Source organism: Amblyomma mixtum, chromosome 5 (genome assembly GCF_055824585.1).
Source record: "Amblyomma mixtum isolate Tamu chromosome 5, ASM5582458v1, whole genome shotgun sequence".
Classification (NCBI taxonomy): domain Eukaryota; kingdom Metazoa; phylum Arthropoda; class Arachnida; order Ixodida; family Ixodidae; genus Amblyomma; species Amblyomma mixtum.
The window spans coordinates 147,879,240-147,898,695 of NC_143016.1; the positions used below are offsets into that span (position 1 = coordinate 147,879,240).

The following is a 19,456-nucleotide window of genomic DNA, read 5'->3' on the forward strand; positions in this document are numbered from 1 at the left end:
TTTCAGGCAGAGCTTGTAAAAGTGAATGGTGGAAAGGCGCCGCTATGCGAGGAAAAACCTCCGGATTTGCAGGAGTTAGAAGCAAGGCGCCAGCAGCTAGAGCTCGAGCTGGCTAAGCTCAAAGAATCTAGGAGAGCTAGTCAACTAGCCAGGGAGAACTGCTCCGAGTCCCGAGCGGAGAGGCCGCCAGTGCTGGAAGGCAAAGGCATATGCCTGTCAAGCACAGGTGAGGAAAACAGCCAGGCAGAAGTAAAAAGTGAGCCCGATTTCTGCGAAGCTGGAGTCGCAGTTCAAGAAAGCAGCCTGATGGAACGCAGCGTCGCGGTGTTAGAGGCGGTGAACGCGCACCCCGACGATCCAGCTGCACAGGTTAGCTCTACCCCAGATAAGACCAGGGACGAGGGCGCGAGTTCCGGAATAAAAACTCGGTCTCAGGCAAGTTGCGAAAAAGGGCAGTTGGTCTAGCGTGAAAAAGACAGACGCCAGATCGGCGAGCGAGTGAAAGAAGGAAGTCAAGCGTTGCCGCAGCGGCACACTGTGTCAGGGCATAAAGTGTCCCGTAGCGCTATTGACGCCAGGAAACTTCCATCCGAGGCAAATAACGAAGGTTGGCCTGATGTGCCGACTGGACCGAGCGCCGCGCAGTTGTTGAACGCACCCGGCGGGTGTCCCACCAGGTCCTTCGAGGACGATGAAATGTGTGGCGAGTTGCCACAAAACAAATTCGGATCAAGCGACTGCGAGGGAGCTCATGCAGCCTCAGACTATGCCACGAAGCCGGCAAGCGCCGATCAAGCGCGGAGCGGCAATTTGAAGGTTTGCCCGTGCAGTAAAGGTACATACAAATGGCTCCAAGCGAGGCAGAGTAACAGGAGGCAGGTGCGTGGCTTTCACGGTGGAAGTCGGCGCGGGGAACAGTACGTCCCATGCTGCAGAACGCCAAATCACGTGTGGCAAAAGTGGCCGCACTGATATGATTAGGCTGGACAGGGACTATGTTCCTCACGCAGTACGCGTTTCGAACCGGCGCGCCGGAGAAAGCTTGCCCTCAAGTGCGTCGCGTGCTGAAGTATTTGGACTTATCGAGGATCAGGACGTTGTTTTCGATCCTGGAGGGCAGCAATTTTTGAATTCTTGCCCCGCTGTGGCACCGGCCTAATGAGCATAGTAGCCATTGGGCGTTGATCGTGTCGGTTGAGACGCGTGGTGGCTCGAACTCACAAAGGGACGCTCGGTGCGACCAAGGAGGCTCACGTGGCCGCTTTCGGACCCCGTATCAGTGCTACTGAACGCTCTGGTTGCTAGTGTCGGTGTGTGTGTGTCGAGCAGGACGCGGGTGTGCATGCTGTTGAACTGGGTGCAACGCACCAACTTGGACGCTGTGTTACGGCGCACGGCAGGCATGCCACTGTGTGTATTTAAGTGTGCATTTTGCGTAATGTTGTGTTGGTGCCCGTGTCCATTTTTTTGTTTTTGGTTTTGTTGGTGCCAGTGCTGGTGTAGCTGCGGCATGTCACCCACAGGGTGGTTTTGTGACCCGTACCGATCCCTTTGTTATAATTCTAAAAGTGGCATTAGAGCCCTTTGTAGAATCTTGGGAAGGGCGTGTAAGCGATCGTTAGTGTACGCGGGGTCATCGGAACGCGGCTGGGAGCGCTCAAAGCGAAGCGTCTCCTTTCTTGGAACGCGCCCGCTCGCGAACGCGCTGGGAAGAACGCCCCGCGGTACCGATTCACGCACGTGCTGGCACGAATGTATATTGTCACGTTGTAGTGACGGCAGTCCAGCGGTCAGGAAGACACCAGAAATTCTTGCAAACGAAGCTCTTTATTTGGGCTGACTTGCGCCCGCAAAAGAACTGACTCACTCGGTGGCGGCGTAAGCAACAAGCGTGCTCGTCAATCGTCGAACTACGAATGTCCGCCGCTCGCGGCATCGCTCAATTTAAAGGCGGCAAGGAAACTTCCAGATAACAGGACAAGATCATCTACAGTAATCTGGAAAAACCTAGATGCAGCCTTTCATGGCTGCGATCAATCGAGATTAGACTGGTCGGTTCTCGCGTCAGGAACAAAAATGATAACAGCCCTTTCCTGCAGCCTTGAGCGTGAACGAACAAACACTACAATGATACGTGGCATTACCCCCCTTCCAAAGAAGCATCGTCTCGATGCTTTAAAATGAAATTAAACACGGAGAATGCTTCGAGAACTTAGAGTCCTTTAGCGTTCCTAATAAGGTGTAAGGGCAGCGGTAAAAGCTTCAAGTCTGGCCGTGTCGTCGTCGTCGTCGCTGTTGTCGTCGGTGTTGTCGTAGTTTTTGTCGTCGTAGTAGTCGTCGTAGTAGTCGTCGTAGGGATCGTCGTCGTCGTAGGGGTCGTCGTCGTCGTAGGGGTCGTCGTCGTCGTAGGGGTCGTCGTCGTCGTAGGGGTCGTCGTTGTCGTAGGGGTCGTCGTTGTCGTAGGGGTCGTCGTTGTCGTAGGGGTCGTCGTTGTCGTAGGGGTCGTCGTTGTCGTAGGGTTCGTCGTCGTCGTAGGGTTCGTCGTCGTCGTAGGGTTCGTCGTCGTCGTAGGGGGCATGGTCTTCTGTTTTCGTCGATGGAGGATCTTAGTTCTTGCGCTCAGAAGCAACCTCACCTCCAGAGGCTGGTTTATTCACTTTAACCTTCGGGGGCTGGGGGAGCGTCCACGCATGGCGTAACCTCGGCTAGGAGATACAAAGCGCGGGGACGATGGCGACGGGGAACGTGATAGGCGGCTCGGCGATGAGTATTCTTCCCGACGCAAAAAACTCCTCGATTTCGGCTGGTCGCTGGCAGGGTCGGGGTCGTGGAGCATCGTAAGAGAACCCTCGGATGCCCAGTCTTCTGTATGGGCAGTGCCGGAGGGTGACCGGCTTCGCCACAGTGGAAGCATAGTGGGCGGCGCTGGTCGGGAGTTCTCCACTCGTCGCATTTCCTCGGCTGCGCGCGTCGCTCGTAGGACGGGCGGGTTGGGACGAGTGAGCGGCGGTCCAACGCAGCTGGCTGAGGGTGATAGGGGCTTGGGTCCCGTCGTCGAGGTGTAGGACGGCGCACAGCTGCGGCGTAAGTCATGGCTGGGGGCTGCATAGGCTGCATGGGTGTCGGCGTCACACCCAAGGCCTGTTGAACCTCGTCCCGGATGACGTCAGTGAGCGATGAAGGTTGCGGCTGCGTTCCCGTTGGCAGCAATCGTCGGAGCTCCTCTCGCACAACTTGACGTATAACCTCCCGCAGGTCATTGCTGTTAGCGGTGTCCAGGCAGCTTGCTGAGAAAACGCGCTGCTGGCGGTCATACTGGCGGGCTCGGGCATCAAGAGTTTTTTCCATCGTGGATGCCTCTTCTACAAATTCCGCGACAGTTTTCTGTGGGTTGCGGACGAGGCCGGCAAAGAGCTGCTCTTTAACTCCTCGCATGAGCAGCTTTACTTTTTCTTCTTCCTTCATGTTTGCGTCGGTACGCCGGAAGAGACGCTTCATTTCCTCAGTGTACACAGCAAAGGTCTCGTTTGGGTGTTGTATGCGAGACTGTAGCAGCTGCTGGGCTCTCTCCTTTCGCACGACGTTCGTGAAGGTCTTTAGAAGCTGCTCCTTGAAGGTTTCCCAGTTCGTGAGGTTAGCTTCCTCATTCTCAAACCAGACTTTTGCTGGTCCCTCCAAGGCGAAGAACACGTACCTAAGTTTCGTGGCATCGTCCCAGTTGTTGAAGATAGCCACACGGTCGAACTGCTCCAGCCATTCTTCGGGGTCGGCGCCAGGCGAAGCGTCGAAGGTTGGTGGCACCCGAGGCTGCTGAAGAATGATTGGAGTCATCGTCTGGGGCAAGCTCATGGTAGATGTTGCTGCTGGCTTTCGCTTCCGGGTAGGGTCCGGCAGAATCCCGAACTCAGGTGCATCTCCTAGCAGACGTCGGCTTGCGCGGTGGACTGGACTCAGGTCCTGCGGTGAATGACTCGAATGGCTGGCGTCGCGACTTGCTGGGGGTGTCCGGTACATGGAAGGCTACCCAGCACCTCCACCAGATGTCACGTTGTAGTGACGGCAGTCCAGCGGTCAAGAAGACACCAGAAATTCTTGCAAACGAAGCTCTTTATTTGGGCTGACTTGCGCCCGCAAAAGAACTGACTCACTCGGTGGCGGCGTAAGCAACAAGCGTGCTCGTCAATCGTCGAACTACGAATGTCCGCCGCTCGCGGCATCGCTCAATTTAAAGGCGGCAAGGAAACTTCCAGATAACAGGACAAGATCATCTACAGTAATCTGGAAAAACCTAGATGCAGCCTTTCATGGCTGCGATCAATCGAGATTAGACTGGTCGGTTCTCGCGTCAGGAACAAAAATGATAACAGCCCTTTCCTGCAGCCTTGAGCGTGAACGAACAACACTACAATGATACGTGGCAATATTTGTGTTCATTTTTATTTTATTTTGTGGTAGAGAGGGTCGTCTACCTTGTAAAAGCCGGAGGGCTGGCCATGCCCTTGAAGAGGCAATCATATGATTGGAAGTTACCGAATGTGGGCTGGGCGTTTAGGGCTTTAAAACCGGGCCCCGGAGCTGGAAGCGAGGTTCTGCGCTAAGGTGAGATGCTATGCATCTTCGGCTATGCCGAGTAGGGGCCTCCCCTAGTATTAGCCAGTTCCGCCTTTTTGTTGTTTGTCCTTTTGCCGTTGTATCTAACTTGTATATTCTGTAAACAATTGTATATAAATCTTCAGTTATTCCCTTTTTTATCCCTGCGTGTCAACACATCTTGAGGCCGTCTCTGACGGGGCACCCCTGGTGCGAAGATCAAGCTTCAGTCTTGAGAGTTAAACCAACCGTCTCTGGCGGGGCACCTCTGGTGCAAGGGAAGAAAAGAACCTAGAAAATTTACTCTGATAATCACGCTTGCCGTCATGGCTCATCATCATGGCTTGCCAATTTTAAGAACCCCTCCGGCCACCTCACTCGATGGAGCGTGCGTCTCTACGAATTCGACGTTTATTTATTTACGAATGTTGCTGTCTTTTGTAAGATACATAGGAGGGGTGGGTTACTCAGCATTTTGTTACAAGAAGGTCAAGTAACATGCTTAGGCGGAACACAACAATGTTAAATTGAATTCAGCGCAAAAATACAGACAAGGGACAAACAGAGACACACTGAGACGTTCACGAGCGCTAACTACCAACTGTTTATTCATGCTGAAGTACAGGGGATATATAGGAAGGGAATGAAGAGCATGCGCGTAGCGAGGTACAGATAATGCACATCCGTCAAGCAAACGAGTTAATCAAAAAACGAATCTAAAAAAGCACATTCAGATGAGTATATGTGTACCGACGTGTCACTGACACAACGTTCGGACAGCTTTCTGATATATCAGAAAGCTGTCCGAACGTTGTGTCAGTGACACGTCGGTACACATATACTCATCTGAATGTGCTTTTTTAGATTCGTTTTTTGATTAACTCGTTTGCTTGACGGATGTGCATTATCTGTACCTCGCTACGCGCATGCTCTTCATTCCCTTCCTATATATCCCCTGTACTTCAGCATGAATAAACAGTTGGTAGTTAGCGCTCGTGAACGTCTCAGTGTGTCTCTGTTTGTCCCTTGTCTGTATTTTTGCGCTGAATTCAATTTAACATGCTTCACCAACTAGCCCGGCAGCTTGCTCTCCTGAACAACAATGTTAAGCAGGATGCTTACGCACTCCGGTCTTTATTTGATTAGTCGGCAATGAGCGCAAGGAACCACGGAGGCCTACGTTTTTCCATAAACAATGTGTGTGGAAAAAAAGACAACTTAACAAATTTAAGGACCGAACGAAAGGAACTATGAGCAGTGGGTGAATCTGTCGGGTAACTCGGCCAACAGTAGTGATAAGTTATATAGGCGATTATATCTTAGTCGATCCTTGTACGGTTTTGTGCAGCATGATCAGACGGTCACACGTGCATCTATACGACGATGGTGCTAATGATAAAGCGCGGGTGTGAGATGATGGTGAAAACCTACGGTCATACTGATTTTATATCAAATGGACTGCTTTTCTTTGGACGGATTCTAGTTTGGAGGTATGATTTATGAAACGATGCGACCACACTACAGACGCGTACTCGAGAATGGGTCCAATTGGTGCTTTGTTAGCTGTTAACTTGCATTGTATAGTTGCGTGCTTTAAAGTCCGTTTTAGGCATCCAAGTTTTCGAAGCGCGTTAGAGTCGATTACATTGATATGATTAATTCTAACATGAATGTATTGAATTCGTCAGCGTGCATTAGACTATAGCATTAAATCTTACCCGGTAATTTGAAAGGCTGTTTCTTGTTTGTAAAAGCCAATGCACCATTTTGGTGGAATTGGTGTTCATCTGCCATGCATTATTCCGGCCTAAAATAATGAAATGACGTTGTTCAGTAATTGTTGGTCTTGAGTGACACTAATGTTAGAGTAGAGAACTCAGTTATCTGCGTAGAAGCGTCCTTTCATGGTATGCATTTGGTTACTCGAATGATAACACATGCAATTAGTAAATATGACTCTATAGCATGGATCGTTGTGGCCTGAACTTTAGAAGAGTTGTTACGATTAAAATTTACCGATTAAGATCCTGAGTTGAGTTCATCAGATATCCAATCTTTAAATTTGCAACCTGAAAAATTGGAGGAAGTTTTATCAGTTTATTGTGACTTACCGTGTCAAATGCTGTCGAGTACGATGGCGTCAAGCTTGTCATGGTTATTTATTGTTGTGGTCATATCATGCGAGAATTCCAAAAATTGCGTTGTCATGGAAGATTCTGGTCTGTAGCTGTGCTGCTGAGACAGAAAATTGTTTGCTGATAAACACTGAAGGATGCGCTTAAGAATGATGCGCTCGAAAGTTTGCAGCAAGTGGACAGCAATTTTATTGACTGCAGTTAGTGATTAGCTCTTTGTTGTCAGATTTTGAGACCAGAGAGACAGCGTGTTTCTATACCCGCTAGACGCCTGACGTGTCGAGGGATTGACCGAATATTACTGTCAGGTAACGGGCATTTTATTCAGAGTTCTACTTCGAAAACATCGCTGGCCCTTCATGTTGACCAGAACTTTTTGTTGTGCCAGTTGTCAACAATAGGTTATGAACGTTAGCGGTAGTTATAACAAGGGCAGGAAGTTCTGGCAAGGTGCCACTGACACAGAAAGAGGGTTTGATGCCATCTCTCTGGCATCGACTCTTTAATGCATCTGAAATAATCTGAGGATCAGATGAAGGATGATCGTTAGTGAAGACTCACGAGATGCGGAAAGTATCGTTGTTCAGAACTTTGATGGGTTTGCTTTTCTGAATATTGATAAAGTGCAACTGAAATAAGAGTTCCTCGCTTCATTCACTTTGGTCTTTAGCTCAGCTTTAAGCGTTTGTAGCTTTAACTTGACTGCGCGGATTCATGTTTCTGCGTTTCCGGAGTCTTTTTTTATGTGGTTGATGAGGTGAATAATGTCCCTGTTACAGCTTAAATGCTTCCCGTTGAGCTTTATATACGTTCGGGGAAAGAATTGTGAGATAAATTCTTGTGCAATATAAAAGATTTTTTAACCAAGCTCGCCAACACTGCAAATGCTGCTACTGAGCGGAAACTCTTCAAAAGAAGACGCTAAAACATTTACAATAGAAGTTGACAATATTGACGTCAGCCTTCGAGATTGAATTCTGCAGGCTCTCTACAAAGAATTGTCAGCTGGGCACCTCAGGTTTACCAACACCTTACGTCACACCCAAGAAACATACTATTCTGCTCGACTACCGCCGACGTCGCCCGGTACGTAAGAGCCTGTCGAGATTGTCAGGGCTGAAATAGACCTACGAGCAAGCCGGCAGGGCTACTCAAGTTAATGTCACCACAAACTAGGACCTTCCAGTCTATCGGCATTTATTTCCTCACCCGCTTCCCGACGTTGACACTCGGAAACAAACACATATTGTGGCGACTATTCACCCCCCCCCCCCGCGCCGAAGCATAAACGATACCAAACGGTAGAGCAGCAGCAGTTCTCACAGTTTTCTTATGAATCATCCTCAGGCACGGCGCCTCCGAAGGGCTAATCACGGACACGGCAACAGCGTTGAATGCAGCGCTGGCGCACGCCATCGTAGGCTACAATGAGAAAGCCACTGGAGGTCGACTGCGTATCACATGCAGACTAACAGCCTCACAGAGCGCTTGAACAATCATTTTAGGCATGCTTTCATATATGTGGCAAAGAACACAAGACCTGGGATTTCATTCGCCCCCAAATCGTCTTCGCCTGCAACACTAAAGTGCACGGGGCCGCCGAAACGATCCATTTGCGGCTCGTCCACAGCAAGGATTCAACTACCCCGCTCTACGCCATGCTCCTAAACGTCAGCATTAGTGGCGCATTCCGTACGTCTGCGTCCCCATACACGCTTAATAGATGGAGGCGAAACGCAAAAGGCGCCCATGTGCTGTGTGATGACAGTGCACTTTCAAAGATCCCTAGGTGGCCGAAATAACTGCGGAGACCTCCACTACGGCACCTCTTTCTCTCTTTCTTCTTTTCACTCTCACCTTCCTTCCTTCCCTCACGGCGCGGTTCAGGTGTCCACCGAGATATATGAGAGATACTGCGCCATTTCGTACCCTAAAAAACCAATTTACCAATTTACGCTACTGTTCGAATTTTCGACGTGTCTTTGGGTTTCCTTATTAAGTTCTCTGATGTACTGTCGCGATCACAATATTGCGGGACGTCGGAAAGTGTGGCAGAACTGCGTTCCGCGCCATCTAACGGCGCAGCCTCGCTCCTTCTCCCCCTTTCGGGCATTTCTGTACTGTCACTCCTAGCTCGCGCGCAGCACGTAGATCGCCACTGGCGCCAGGTGCCGCTTCGGAATCTAGCCAGCATCAGGCTCAGCCGCTGATGAATGAAGCAGATAGCGTGTCGCTATCGCGGTGCAGCGACTGTTGATAGGGGACAGGGAGCGAGCAATTATGTTTTGTCTGTTTTTGTTGTGCGAGAGTATGCGCGTTGAACGAACAGGCCTCAAGGCTGAATGCCGGGATGACCAACTTCTTGTCGCCAAAAATTTTGGTGTACCAAGCACTCCCCTGAAAAACAAACTACTCGTCTTTGCAACTCCCCTCCCCTTTCCCCGGAGTCAATCCTCCGCGAAAGCGGCAACTATCTACTTCACCCATCGCAGCGCCAGCGGCCCCTGGCGCTCGTTCCGTTCTTCATGCACCGCGCGTAAAGTAGTAGTGAGGTTACAGACATGCCCGAGCAGAAAGAACGAGCGGGAGTGCGCCGTTAGATGGCGCAGAACGCAGTTCTGCCACGCTTTCCGACGTCCCGCAATATTGCGATCGCGACAGTACGCTAGTGTTCGTATTTTTAGATTTTAGTGCCCTAGCACTAAAACCGCCAATCTCAACTTTCGCCTGTTTTTCTCAGTGAAGCCTTTGTCCGTGACCTTGAGGATACTGGGGAATAGCAACAGTCTCACTAGGCCTACCGGTGGCGGCACCTGCCGTTGTAGGGCATTTGTGCATCGATTAACCGCTGCACCCCTGCGCCAGGAGTGGTATGACTACTAGCAATCTATGAATGTAAAGTAGAGGATGGCCAATTCCGCATATGTGGGCATTAACTCATCGACGGTGTCGCGTCGTACCCTTGAGGAGGAATTGAAGTCCGATTTCACCGAGCCTACTTGACCTGAAAAACCGAGTCTGGATGCTACACCGAATCGAAAACCCAGGTGCGAGCGCCCCTAATTCGCATTTGACCTAAGCACGCTAAATCCTCCTCGATTTTCTTGGCTATCATTACTTTTGCTTTTAGCGTCGCGTCGATGTGTATTCAAGAGTGGGCAACGAGCGAAGCTTTAAAATAATTGTTTTTTTAATGCTCAAAGCCGCCGGCACATGGCTTTAATAATTTGTTTGTGACCGTAGATGCGGCCTCACTTATCTTTAATGTTTGGAGCCCTGCGCAGCTACTTTTACGTTGTTGGAGATTGTAGTTTCTTTCAACGCCTGATAGCTAAGTTCCTAATGACATCATAGGGCAATTGAAAATTGAAAATTGTTTTTTTTAGAAAGGATATGGCGCAGTAGCTTTCTCACATATCTCGGTGGACACCTGAACCGCTCCGTAAGGGAAGGGATAAAGGAGGAACTAAGAGAAGAAAGGAAGGAAAAGGTGCCGTAGTGGAGGTCTCCGGAATAATTTCGACCTCCTACGGATCTTTAACGTGCACTGACATCGCACAGCCTTACGGCGCCTTTTGCGTTTCGCCTCCATCGAAACGCTGCCGCTCTAGTCGGGTTCGAACCCGAGTACTTCGGCTCAGTAGCCGAGCGCCCTAACAACTGAACCATAGCGGCGGGTAGGGCGATTGAAAAGCTTTTAGAATTCGACGAGCTTAATGACGTAGCATACGCGAAACTTGCGGGTAATGAATGCGAAGTATTTTAGGGCTAGCATTGAAATGATGACATAATCGACGAATGCAGCCGCGTAGATCGACATTCAGGCTTTTCCGCAGTGCACAGCTCCAGGCAGGGGCCGTGATGATGACTACATGTACGGTGATGCAACGTTTATAGCGAAGAAACTGCTGCTTGAAGGAGGAAAACCAATGCCACTGAATGTAAACTCAACGAAGAGTTGCTTGATAGCGTCGGATGATGGACGGCAACCTTTGGTTGAAGGCAGCGGGAACCCTCAGTTTCGCTAACAATGGCGCCATCACGAATTTCTCCGCATTTCGCCGCAGTGAGGAGAAGCCTGAACAACGTCGCTGTTCTAATAGGCGCTTATGTCATCATTTTAAATGCCAGCACAAATCTACTTGACATGCTTCATCTCGAAGCTTCATACCTTGAAATCCTTTAATCATCTCAAACTCTCCGAAAAACCTCTGCTTCCGCTTGAATACAGCGTTGCAGGGATTTCACTCGAGGACCGCCGAGTACGACTGTCTATTGCTACCGCCGAGGACTTCCTTTCTTTGTGGATGCGAGTCAGCCCATTAAAGAATCAAATTCAGATCCACGGCAGTCTGCTAGTCTGTTCCCTACGGCGTTGAAACCATCACGTTACACTATTTTTCACATTTAGCTTGAGACGCCTACCCACGACTCCTGAGGACGTGCTCCTCGATAACTCGCACGCCCTCCTTCGGCTGGGGCACCCTTTTCTTCTTTCTTCTCCATCTTCTTTCAACTCGATAGCGTTGACGGTTCCGTTCAGCAGAAAACAGGGTCGTTGTCGGCGCAAGAGAGAAATGCCCAAATACGCAACTTAGGTGGGTGCCCAGCAAGGCTGTAGGTGGGCCAACTAGGTCACATGACCTTCTTACGTTTCACAGCCTGCGCATCGGATCGTGAGCATCATATGACCTTTTTACGTTATCACAGCCTGCGTATCGGACTCTGAGAAAACTGCCCATCGTAGTAGGTAGCAATTAAATTAAGGTCTGGTCGCGAGAGGTTGCTCAAAAAGTGTAATCTCGGTTTCACTAGCGCCACCTGTGGCCGCGCCTGCCATCGTAGGCCAACGGCGCATAGCTTAACGGCCGCGTCAGTTCGCCAGGAGTGCTATGAGGACTACCAATGATCTATGAATGTAAACTGGAGAACGACGACTTCAAGATATATGGTCCTCAATCTATTAACGCTGTCATGTCGTAACCTTAAAGCGGAGCTTAAGTGCGCGCCCTCTGTCCCTGTGACATGGTGGTCGCTGGACACTTAGAAAACTCATTTCCTTGCCGCTCTTTTTCCTTTTTTCCCCTTTGTTCCCCTCCCCAAGTGTAGGGTAGCCAACTGGGCATCGCCTGGTTAACCTCCCTGCCTTTCCGTCCTTTTTTCTCTCTCTCTCTCTCTTAAATGTCCCCTCCAGTTTTTTTTCCTTTTTTCCTCCTCTTTCAGCGTGGGAGCCGCACCTCATGCACTGATCCGCCACAGCTCACTTCACAGCGAGAATCAACAGTAACACTTTAGTGACCTCTCCTCTTGAGTTGTTTTCGCTACATGTGCCCTACAATTTTTTTCCACGTAGTGACTGCCAAGCCAAAAACTACGCAATTAGGGGCCGAAAATAATGACGCATGCTGCATGTATCTCCTGCAGCTGGCACTGAAGATGCAGCTGCTGAGCGAGGACGAAACAAACCTGACTGCGTTCATCATGGACGAGATGGACTCCCTCGGTGTGAGCAGCGGATTCGATGTTTCCCGCGGTGTCTACACCAATGCCACCAGCTGCACTGACCTAAGATGCACCGTTGACCTCAAGGTGCGTGTGCAGTCTCCGCGCTTAGGTTTAATTGCATTTCATGAATTAGCATTGTCAATCCAGAGAGTAGTTGAAATTATTTCTCAAGGACGAGGAGAGGTGAGAAACATAACTTTCAGGTTCAGCGGATAATGGAGGTGAAATTCTAGTGGCTCGTGTACTGTGCGATGTCCGTGCACGTCAAAGAACCCCAGGCGGTCGAAAATTCTGCAGCCCTTCACTACGGCGTCCCTCATAACCTGAGTCGCTCTGTGGAGCTTTACTCCCATAAACCGACTCGAGCACTGTGCAGTGCACATTGTCATCAACTAGACGATAACGATATTAGTATCTATCGAACTAATGTCGTCGCCTGACGTGCTGACGACCCAAAGAAGCAAAGAAATGAGCCTACAGAGACCGAGAGCGCTTTGCTAACCCTGCAGCCGATCACGCCTCATGCTGAATTGCAACACACTATCACCCTGTGCATTGCACATCGGCGTCGTCTTCTACTAATACTGCCATCGAACAAATATACACGTTATCGCGCGCTGTGCATAGCAGATTGTCGTGTTCAACTAATGCTAGTATCGAAATATCTTCGCTACACGTGCTGACGACCCAGAAAAGCAAAATAATGATTTACAGAGCCTTCGACTTCGATAGAGGTGCTCTCAAATTTCGCATCAGGGAGAATCGTAATCATCCTTAGAATTTTCGTCTTCAGCTACGAAGTTTCTGTAAAGACTGTATAGCGTCCCTGTGTGGCCATAGGCGAGCGCTTACGTGGATGGTAATTAGCATGTATTTACTTTGTTGTTAGAAATCTACTCTCACTTAGGGGTGCTCCTCAGCACCGGCCAGCACGATTTTCTGCAGCGTTGCGCAGTGTTCGGCAGACCCAGTTCTGTAGCTGCAGCGGGCGACCCTCCCATTAGAAGAGTTAGGGAGGGCACTTAAGACTACTTAAGGGCTGTGAATGCAAAATAACCATAAAAGATGTTCACCTTAATGCCTTCAACTGAAATATGTTTGCCTTGAACGACAATATAACTGTGATTAATGACCCCCTTCATTATTTAGTAACACCAGTTTCATTACCCATTAACTATACATTGAGTACAGGTGACGTCACCGGGAGTCTGGACGCCACTTTTTCTATACGACGCCGGGATCGGTTGCGAATGAGGCATATAATGCTTCTGCATTAATAAATGGTCAGTGCAGCACTGGAACATCGGTATCGGTGGTTGAGTGGCAGAATACTAGCCAGGCACGTGGGTGGTTCGGGTTCGATTCGCGGCCGACGCATGTTTTTTTTTTTTCAGGCCAGCAGGAACATACGACAGTAAATGTTGTAGTTTGGGAACGGCTGTGTCGTATTTTCGAATGGCAACGCCCATGTTGTTAACGCTACATTATTTAGAACTGGCCATTCATACACAGGCGCAGTCAAGGTACATACTATGTTCGGGACTGAGCTGCGTGTCAAATGAGCTATGTAAAGCACATTGATAATGCGAATTAAATGCAACACAGATGTATGCCACGTCTACCTGCTTTCATATTCAGGCGCTGAATTCTCTACGTCTGTACGCCCCGCTCTTTGATCATCCCTCAAGACAAGAGTGATGTGGCTGGCAACCGGTGAAAGCGATTATTCGTCTGCATCACAGCAGTCGGAGATAGACGTTTAAGTCAGATTGGATGTTGTAAAATGGACGTTCTGTACTTTAATGCGACATTAATGGCATCACAACACCAACCGTGCGCAGTATTCCAAATCTCTCAGAATACTCATGGCTCCATCACTTTACCGGAAAATCCTGCACAGATTAGCCAGAATTAACTGTGTGAGGGCCTTCTGCCTTCGTTTAATGCACCATAGAACCACCAGCCCGCGTTACCAAGCCTAAGTTTTCTGACTGTCGTTTTACTCTTTGCTTTAAAGTTTAGAAGCTTGGCTAATGACTCCGAAGATATGTCTTCGATCCCGGCAAATGCGGACGCATTTAAATGGAGGTCACATGCTAGAGGCCGGCATACTGTGTGATGTGATTGCACGTTGAAGAACCCCAGGTGGTCGAAAATATCCGGAGCCCTCCCTTACGGCGTCCCTCACAGCCCGACTGGGTTTGGGACGTTAATCCCCATAAACCATGCCATAAGCAATTTAGATCTTTTGAGCTGATGAGAATAACTGTTCATTTTTGTTCGAATCGACCATGATCACGTTGCGACTCTCTCGTATGCAGGCTTTTTCCTATGTTTATTTTTGCTTTGAATTTCGTTCCACGGAGGATCACGAAGTCCGCGAAAAGGGGGTATAATGCTTTCACCACTATTCGGTCATAGCCCCGAGAGATACCAGAAACTCTTGCAGCTTTTTGTTCTGGTGAAAGACACAATCATTTCCTCACTTGTGTTAAAAGCACTGCGATAAAGGCCTGCCGGTCGCGGAGGGTCCTACATCATTGTCTTTTTCAGAGTAGAAGCGAAGCGTCCCTGCAGCACGCAGATGAATAGGGAAAGCTTGTCCTCAGCAGAAGTCAACTTATTGCTGAAGAGGGCATGTGTAAAGGTCAAGATATGCTCTCACAGCGACCGTTCTGGCGCCAAAACTGTCGCAGGAAATGTACGGCGACGTGATGACCAAGTGTCCGGTGCTGTACTTCTCCGAGTACCTGAGTTCTCTGGGCCACAGCGTGTACTCGTACTTGCTCAACTACAAGTCGATTCCGCTGCCTGTTGAAGAGACCGGCCATACCGTCATATTCAAGGACGACCTTGCCCTTCTCTTCGGAGAGCCACTATTGGACGTCAGCAGTACGCCCTACTACGAGCAGGACATAAGTCGGAAGCTTATCGGCATCTTCAGCGGCTTCGCCAAAACTGGGTGAGTAGGTGCATGATGCTTCCACGCTGAATGCACCCCGACTCATGTTCAAAGCAGAACGTGCAAGGCATCTCCGATTAGCAGCGCAACCTGCTAAAATATATCTAGCACCATCTTCTTCAGTAAGAACAGGCACTATAGGCTCACCTTAAGGAGGGCTGCATTTGTGGCACCACAATTAATGCATACGGGTTTCACTAAACCTTACACTCCTAACCAGGAGCTATATCCAAATCCGTAGGAGACAGTTAATGTCCCAAGTGCAATAAAGACTTTCAAACGCAAGCCTCGAATCTTTTTAGAGAAGCACTCAAAGTGGAGAATAGTCGAAATATGGGACTAATTACTCGCCAGAAGCCACTCCAGCGCAGCTCTACGGCCCCAAATAAATGAAAGCTTTCACGGAAGCTTCGTAGTTGAAGAAAGATGCGTCCTGTTCTGCGTATTCAACCCGAGACCGCCGTCTGACCGGAGCAGCTGCGGTACCAGCTAAGGGACTCTGGTCAGCTAGGAGATGGTGCGGCAAGACAGAAGTGATGAATAATTCGTGCTGAGAACTGCGAGAATGTCATATGTTGAAGAAAACCCGCAGGTGGAATAGACTGCAAATAAAGAAGTAGTTTACTCGCTTTGTTGCGATGACGTCACATTTTTTTTAACGACGAAGGTTCTGTACAACCTTACACCTTCACTTTCGGGTCGAATGGCTGGGATTGGGCGGGCTGATAAGCGATTATTCAAATATTTTCAATGGAATCGATGTCACATGGAAAAAAGCACGAGAGCAGTTGCGTAGACATCGGTTGCAGCCAAGAGTCCAATGGCAACGAATGTACAATATGCATGTATCAAGGCAAAGAACCGAAACTGAAAGCGTGGAGACAACTAACCCTATATATTGGATTAAAGAGGAGCTGTTGCGAATAATAATAAGTTGGTTCTGTTTCTCAGTGCTTAATTGTGTGTGCGTAGCTGGCTAGACAACCTTCTACTTTCATCACACTATCGCGTAAGAATTGAGACATATCGGCCAGGTTGCGACCGCAATTAATTTTAAAGCGCAAGCTCTGCTGCTCCCGTTCTTCAAGTGACCATGGGAGGTAGCGGAGCGCAGAATAAAAATAATAAAATACTCCACCGGTTCTTCAAGGCCATCTCGATATGTAGAACGACTTTAGGAGGCAGCGGAGGGCGAAATAAAAACAAATAAAAATAATGCAAAATAAGCAGTAAAAACAACATATATAAAAGTAATGAATTGTAGAAAAAAATTTGTAAAGAACTGCAAAACCAATTGCAGAAAGAATGGTAGATTGATATGTGCTAAAAATTGCAGAAAGAATTGCAGAAAGAAATGTGCAATGAATTACAGAAAGAATTGCAGAAAAGCAGCTTTCGCTCTGTATTAGGCTTCGGCAGAATTGCAACTAACATGCGTTCATATTTTTCTTGTGAACTTATATACATCTCCCGAGAACGCTCCGTTAAGAAAACAGAGTACAAGACAATGAATAACAGAAGGAATCAGACTCATGTAGGAATGTTTATTGAAGCCGCTGACATAAATGGTTAATTTACCAGAACGATAATCGTTAGAAAGTATAAAAAGGTCACGTTTATCATTTCGGGTGCCATAAATCTCTAGCTCAAATTGGCGACGGCTGACATTAAGAGATCAGCTGAAAAAAAACAATTAAAGGGGAAATATAAGCTACGCTTTAAAGGTATGCCGCGGTAGTTTTAATGGGTAATTAATACCCATATATGCGGAACTGGTAATTTTCGACTTCACACTCATAGATCGTTAATTCATAGGTTAGTTAACAGCCATCTGCCACGGTGGGTAGCTCCTCCGCGAATATTTTGTAGATGTTTCACTCGCGGTCACCGAAGCCGATGACGACGCCTGCATTTTTGTGACACGAGCTCCGTAACGCTATCGCTTGAAAACTCCCGAACCACTGCGGCCGACGTAAACAACTGTCTTGTCGTTGCTTTATATCGTCCTGTTCAGCCTTCGCGGCGTGAAGAAATATATATATTGATAAACATAATTTAAATAACCGCTTCATTTTCACTTCTCGTCTAACCACACGCTGTGTGCTTTGTGTGCAGGAGCCTGCCGCACGCGAGCAACGCAGAGTGGCCAAGGTTCTCGCGCAGTCACAACTACCACGTATGGATAGATCACAAAGGAGCCGAGCTCATCAGCGACACTAGGAAGGAAGTGTGCGAAAAACTGCGCACTTCAATCCTTCCTCCTGGCTTCCCTAATCTACCGGACAAAATTAAGTCGGCGAGGAGTTACCGGTACTTGTAGGGTGATCGCCTCGCCCTGAGCAAGATTTATGCCCCAGGACTCCTCCCGATGAGCTGCCTGAACCGCAATGTTATTTTAGGCTCTTTTATTCTTTTGTGGTACTACGGAGCGCGCTGTATTTACAGAGTGAAGACTTTTTCCTCTTCCAAATTGATTTAGCGCGTGCAATTCTCGTTTTTTTTTGAAGTGAATGTGTTCCTTTCGTTTTTTTCAGTGCCTTCTTTAAAGCTTTTTCAGTTCGCACGAGATTTTGCGATGTTAACTGACTTGGTATAATTTTTCTATTTGTCGAATGTGTTCATCTGCACTAAATTTTGTTCCTTCACCTAGATTTGGCTGTACATGTCAACTAGAAATCAATTTGTATAATGTCTGTATAATTCATATAATGTATAACAGCAATTTTTTCAGCAAGAAGCGCTGTGTTCTGCCGTCAAAGCTTGCTCTACGTTTCACCATTATGTAATACTTTTTTTCTGTCTTCTTTCAGGTAGAGGTAGCTTTATGCGCTATGGCTTCGTCACCTGAATGGAACCCAATTTTTCTAAGTGCGCGTGGCTTCGATACGTGTGCCGTAGCCTGTTTGCCATGAGATATTGCTTGCCTGCGATTGCCTTGAGCGCCGGGCACGTTTGTCGTAAGGCGATTTGTGTTAAGGACTTCATGCGATCAGCTGGGAGCTCACTGCATGCTACCGATTGGGAGCCACTCCTCCGACTGAGACTGCACTTTTATGCATAAAAGCATTGTGAATAGTCGGCATCAGGACATTTACATGTTCCTCATGACAGCGCAGAGTGGCACCTCCCCCTCTTTAACATGCAATAAAGTTTTATTACTGCTGGTGAAGCACCAGACTTTCCATGTTCACTTTGTGGCTGCTACATTATACATCACACCTGCAAGGATGTAAGAACACTAAATACTGGGTGTTTCACTTAAAACATTCTGCAGTTTGTTCTGGTTTTCATAGGGGAATGCACTATACGATTCGAGCGCGCCCTGAACCTGGACACTATAGAGTGCATTTGTTATGATAGCTATTTTTGGAATATCCATGGACTAGATCCTTCCTTGAAAAGATGGTCGTGCCATAGAGCTCTGGGCAGTGGGTAGCGATAGGCCATGGTGCGGGCTTCAAGAGACCGGTGGTCGCCATATGGCTATCAGTTCCTGGTCTTTTTGAGGACCCTGTGAAGAGGACAGGCCCAACTCCGAATTCGGCCAAACATGTCAAGTTCGAGCAGGTGCTCAAATTCCGCATGCGCGATCATGAGCTTGTCTGGGGCAAGGCGACTTGGTCGGAAAATGACAGGCGGGAGTGTGTGCCGAGACGACTGCATTCAGGTGGAGCCGTGGGGGTGAAATACACTCGTACTAAAGGCGCAGCTGATGAATGGCAACTGTGCCACAAGAAGGCGCCACACGAGTAGTTACCTGCGGTTCATGACCGTGGATAGAGAGATGCATTGTCAAATCCAGAAGGTGGCGGCACGTGATGTCGACGAGAATATTATTTTTAGCGATGAAGTTGGTACCAATAATTGATTACCGGACGTCGACTACCAAGGAGATTGTCACAAAATTCGGCGCATTTTAGAAACAAACAAAGAAAAACCGCCGCGCGCACGGCGTCTCGCCGGCGCGAGCCCAACGGGAGAGAGGGAAAACCCCCGCCGAGCACGTGCCTCTCTCTCCACCGCCACGGCGTCCGCCGAAGGAATGAGTCTTCCACGCCGATTTCTCTAGAGCATGCGAGTCGTTTCGACTGTTAACCGGGGGAAGAGGGGGAAGCCTTGCGTGCGCTAAGACATGTCCCCCCTCCTCTGCACTCGGACGTCGGCTACGCCGCCACGACGGCGCCACGCTAGAACACGCTGGAACCTTCGCGAAACGACACTTGACTTTAACCAATGAGGACGCGCGGCCGGCGAGAGAACAGAA

The 19,456-nt window shown here is 48.7% G+C and overlaps 1 protein-coding gene across 1 annotated transcript; it reads left to right on the forward strand.

The window, feature by feature from the left end:
* The first annotated feature begins 12,155 nt into the window (after positions 1-12,155).
* On the forward strand, positions 12,156-18,234 carry LOC149344109 (acetylcholinesterase-like). Its single transcript, XM_089542547.1, has 3 exons — positions 12,156-12,314; positions 14,927-15,192; positions 17,308-18,234. Exons 1-3 carry the CDS (start codon positions 12,162-12,164, stop codon positions 17,510-17,512), a joined length of 624 nt encoding a protein of 207 aa, XP_089398673.1. The 5' UTR covers positions 12,156-12,161; the 3' UTR covers positions 17,513-18,234.
* The last annotated feature ends 1,222 nt before the right edge of the window (positions 18,235-19,456 follow it).

What these genes read in the sequence shown, in the direction of transcription:
- LOC149344109 (XM_089542547.1), top strand. Translation starts at nt 12,162, where the DNA reads ATGCAGCTGCTGAGCGAGGACGAAACAAACCTGACTGCGTTCATCATG. An exon ending in GATGCACCGTTGACCTCAAG is followed by an intron (nt 12,315 to 14,926) that starts GTGCGTGTGCAG and finishes AAACTGTCGCAG; the next exon opens with GAAATGTACGGCGACGTGAT. An exon ending in AGCGGCTTCGCCAAAACTGG is followed by an intron (nt 15,193 to 17,307) that starts GTGAGTAGGTGC and finishes CTTTGTGTGCAG; the next exon opens with GAGCCTGCCGCACGCGAGCA.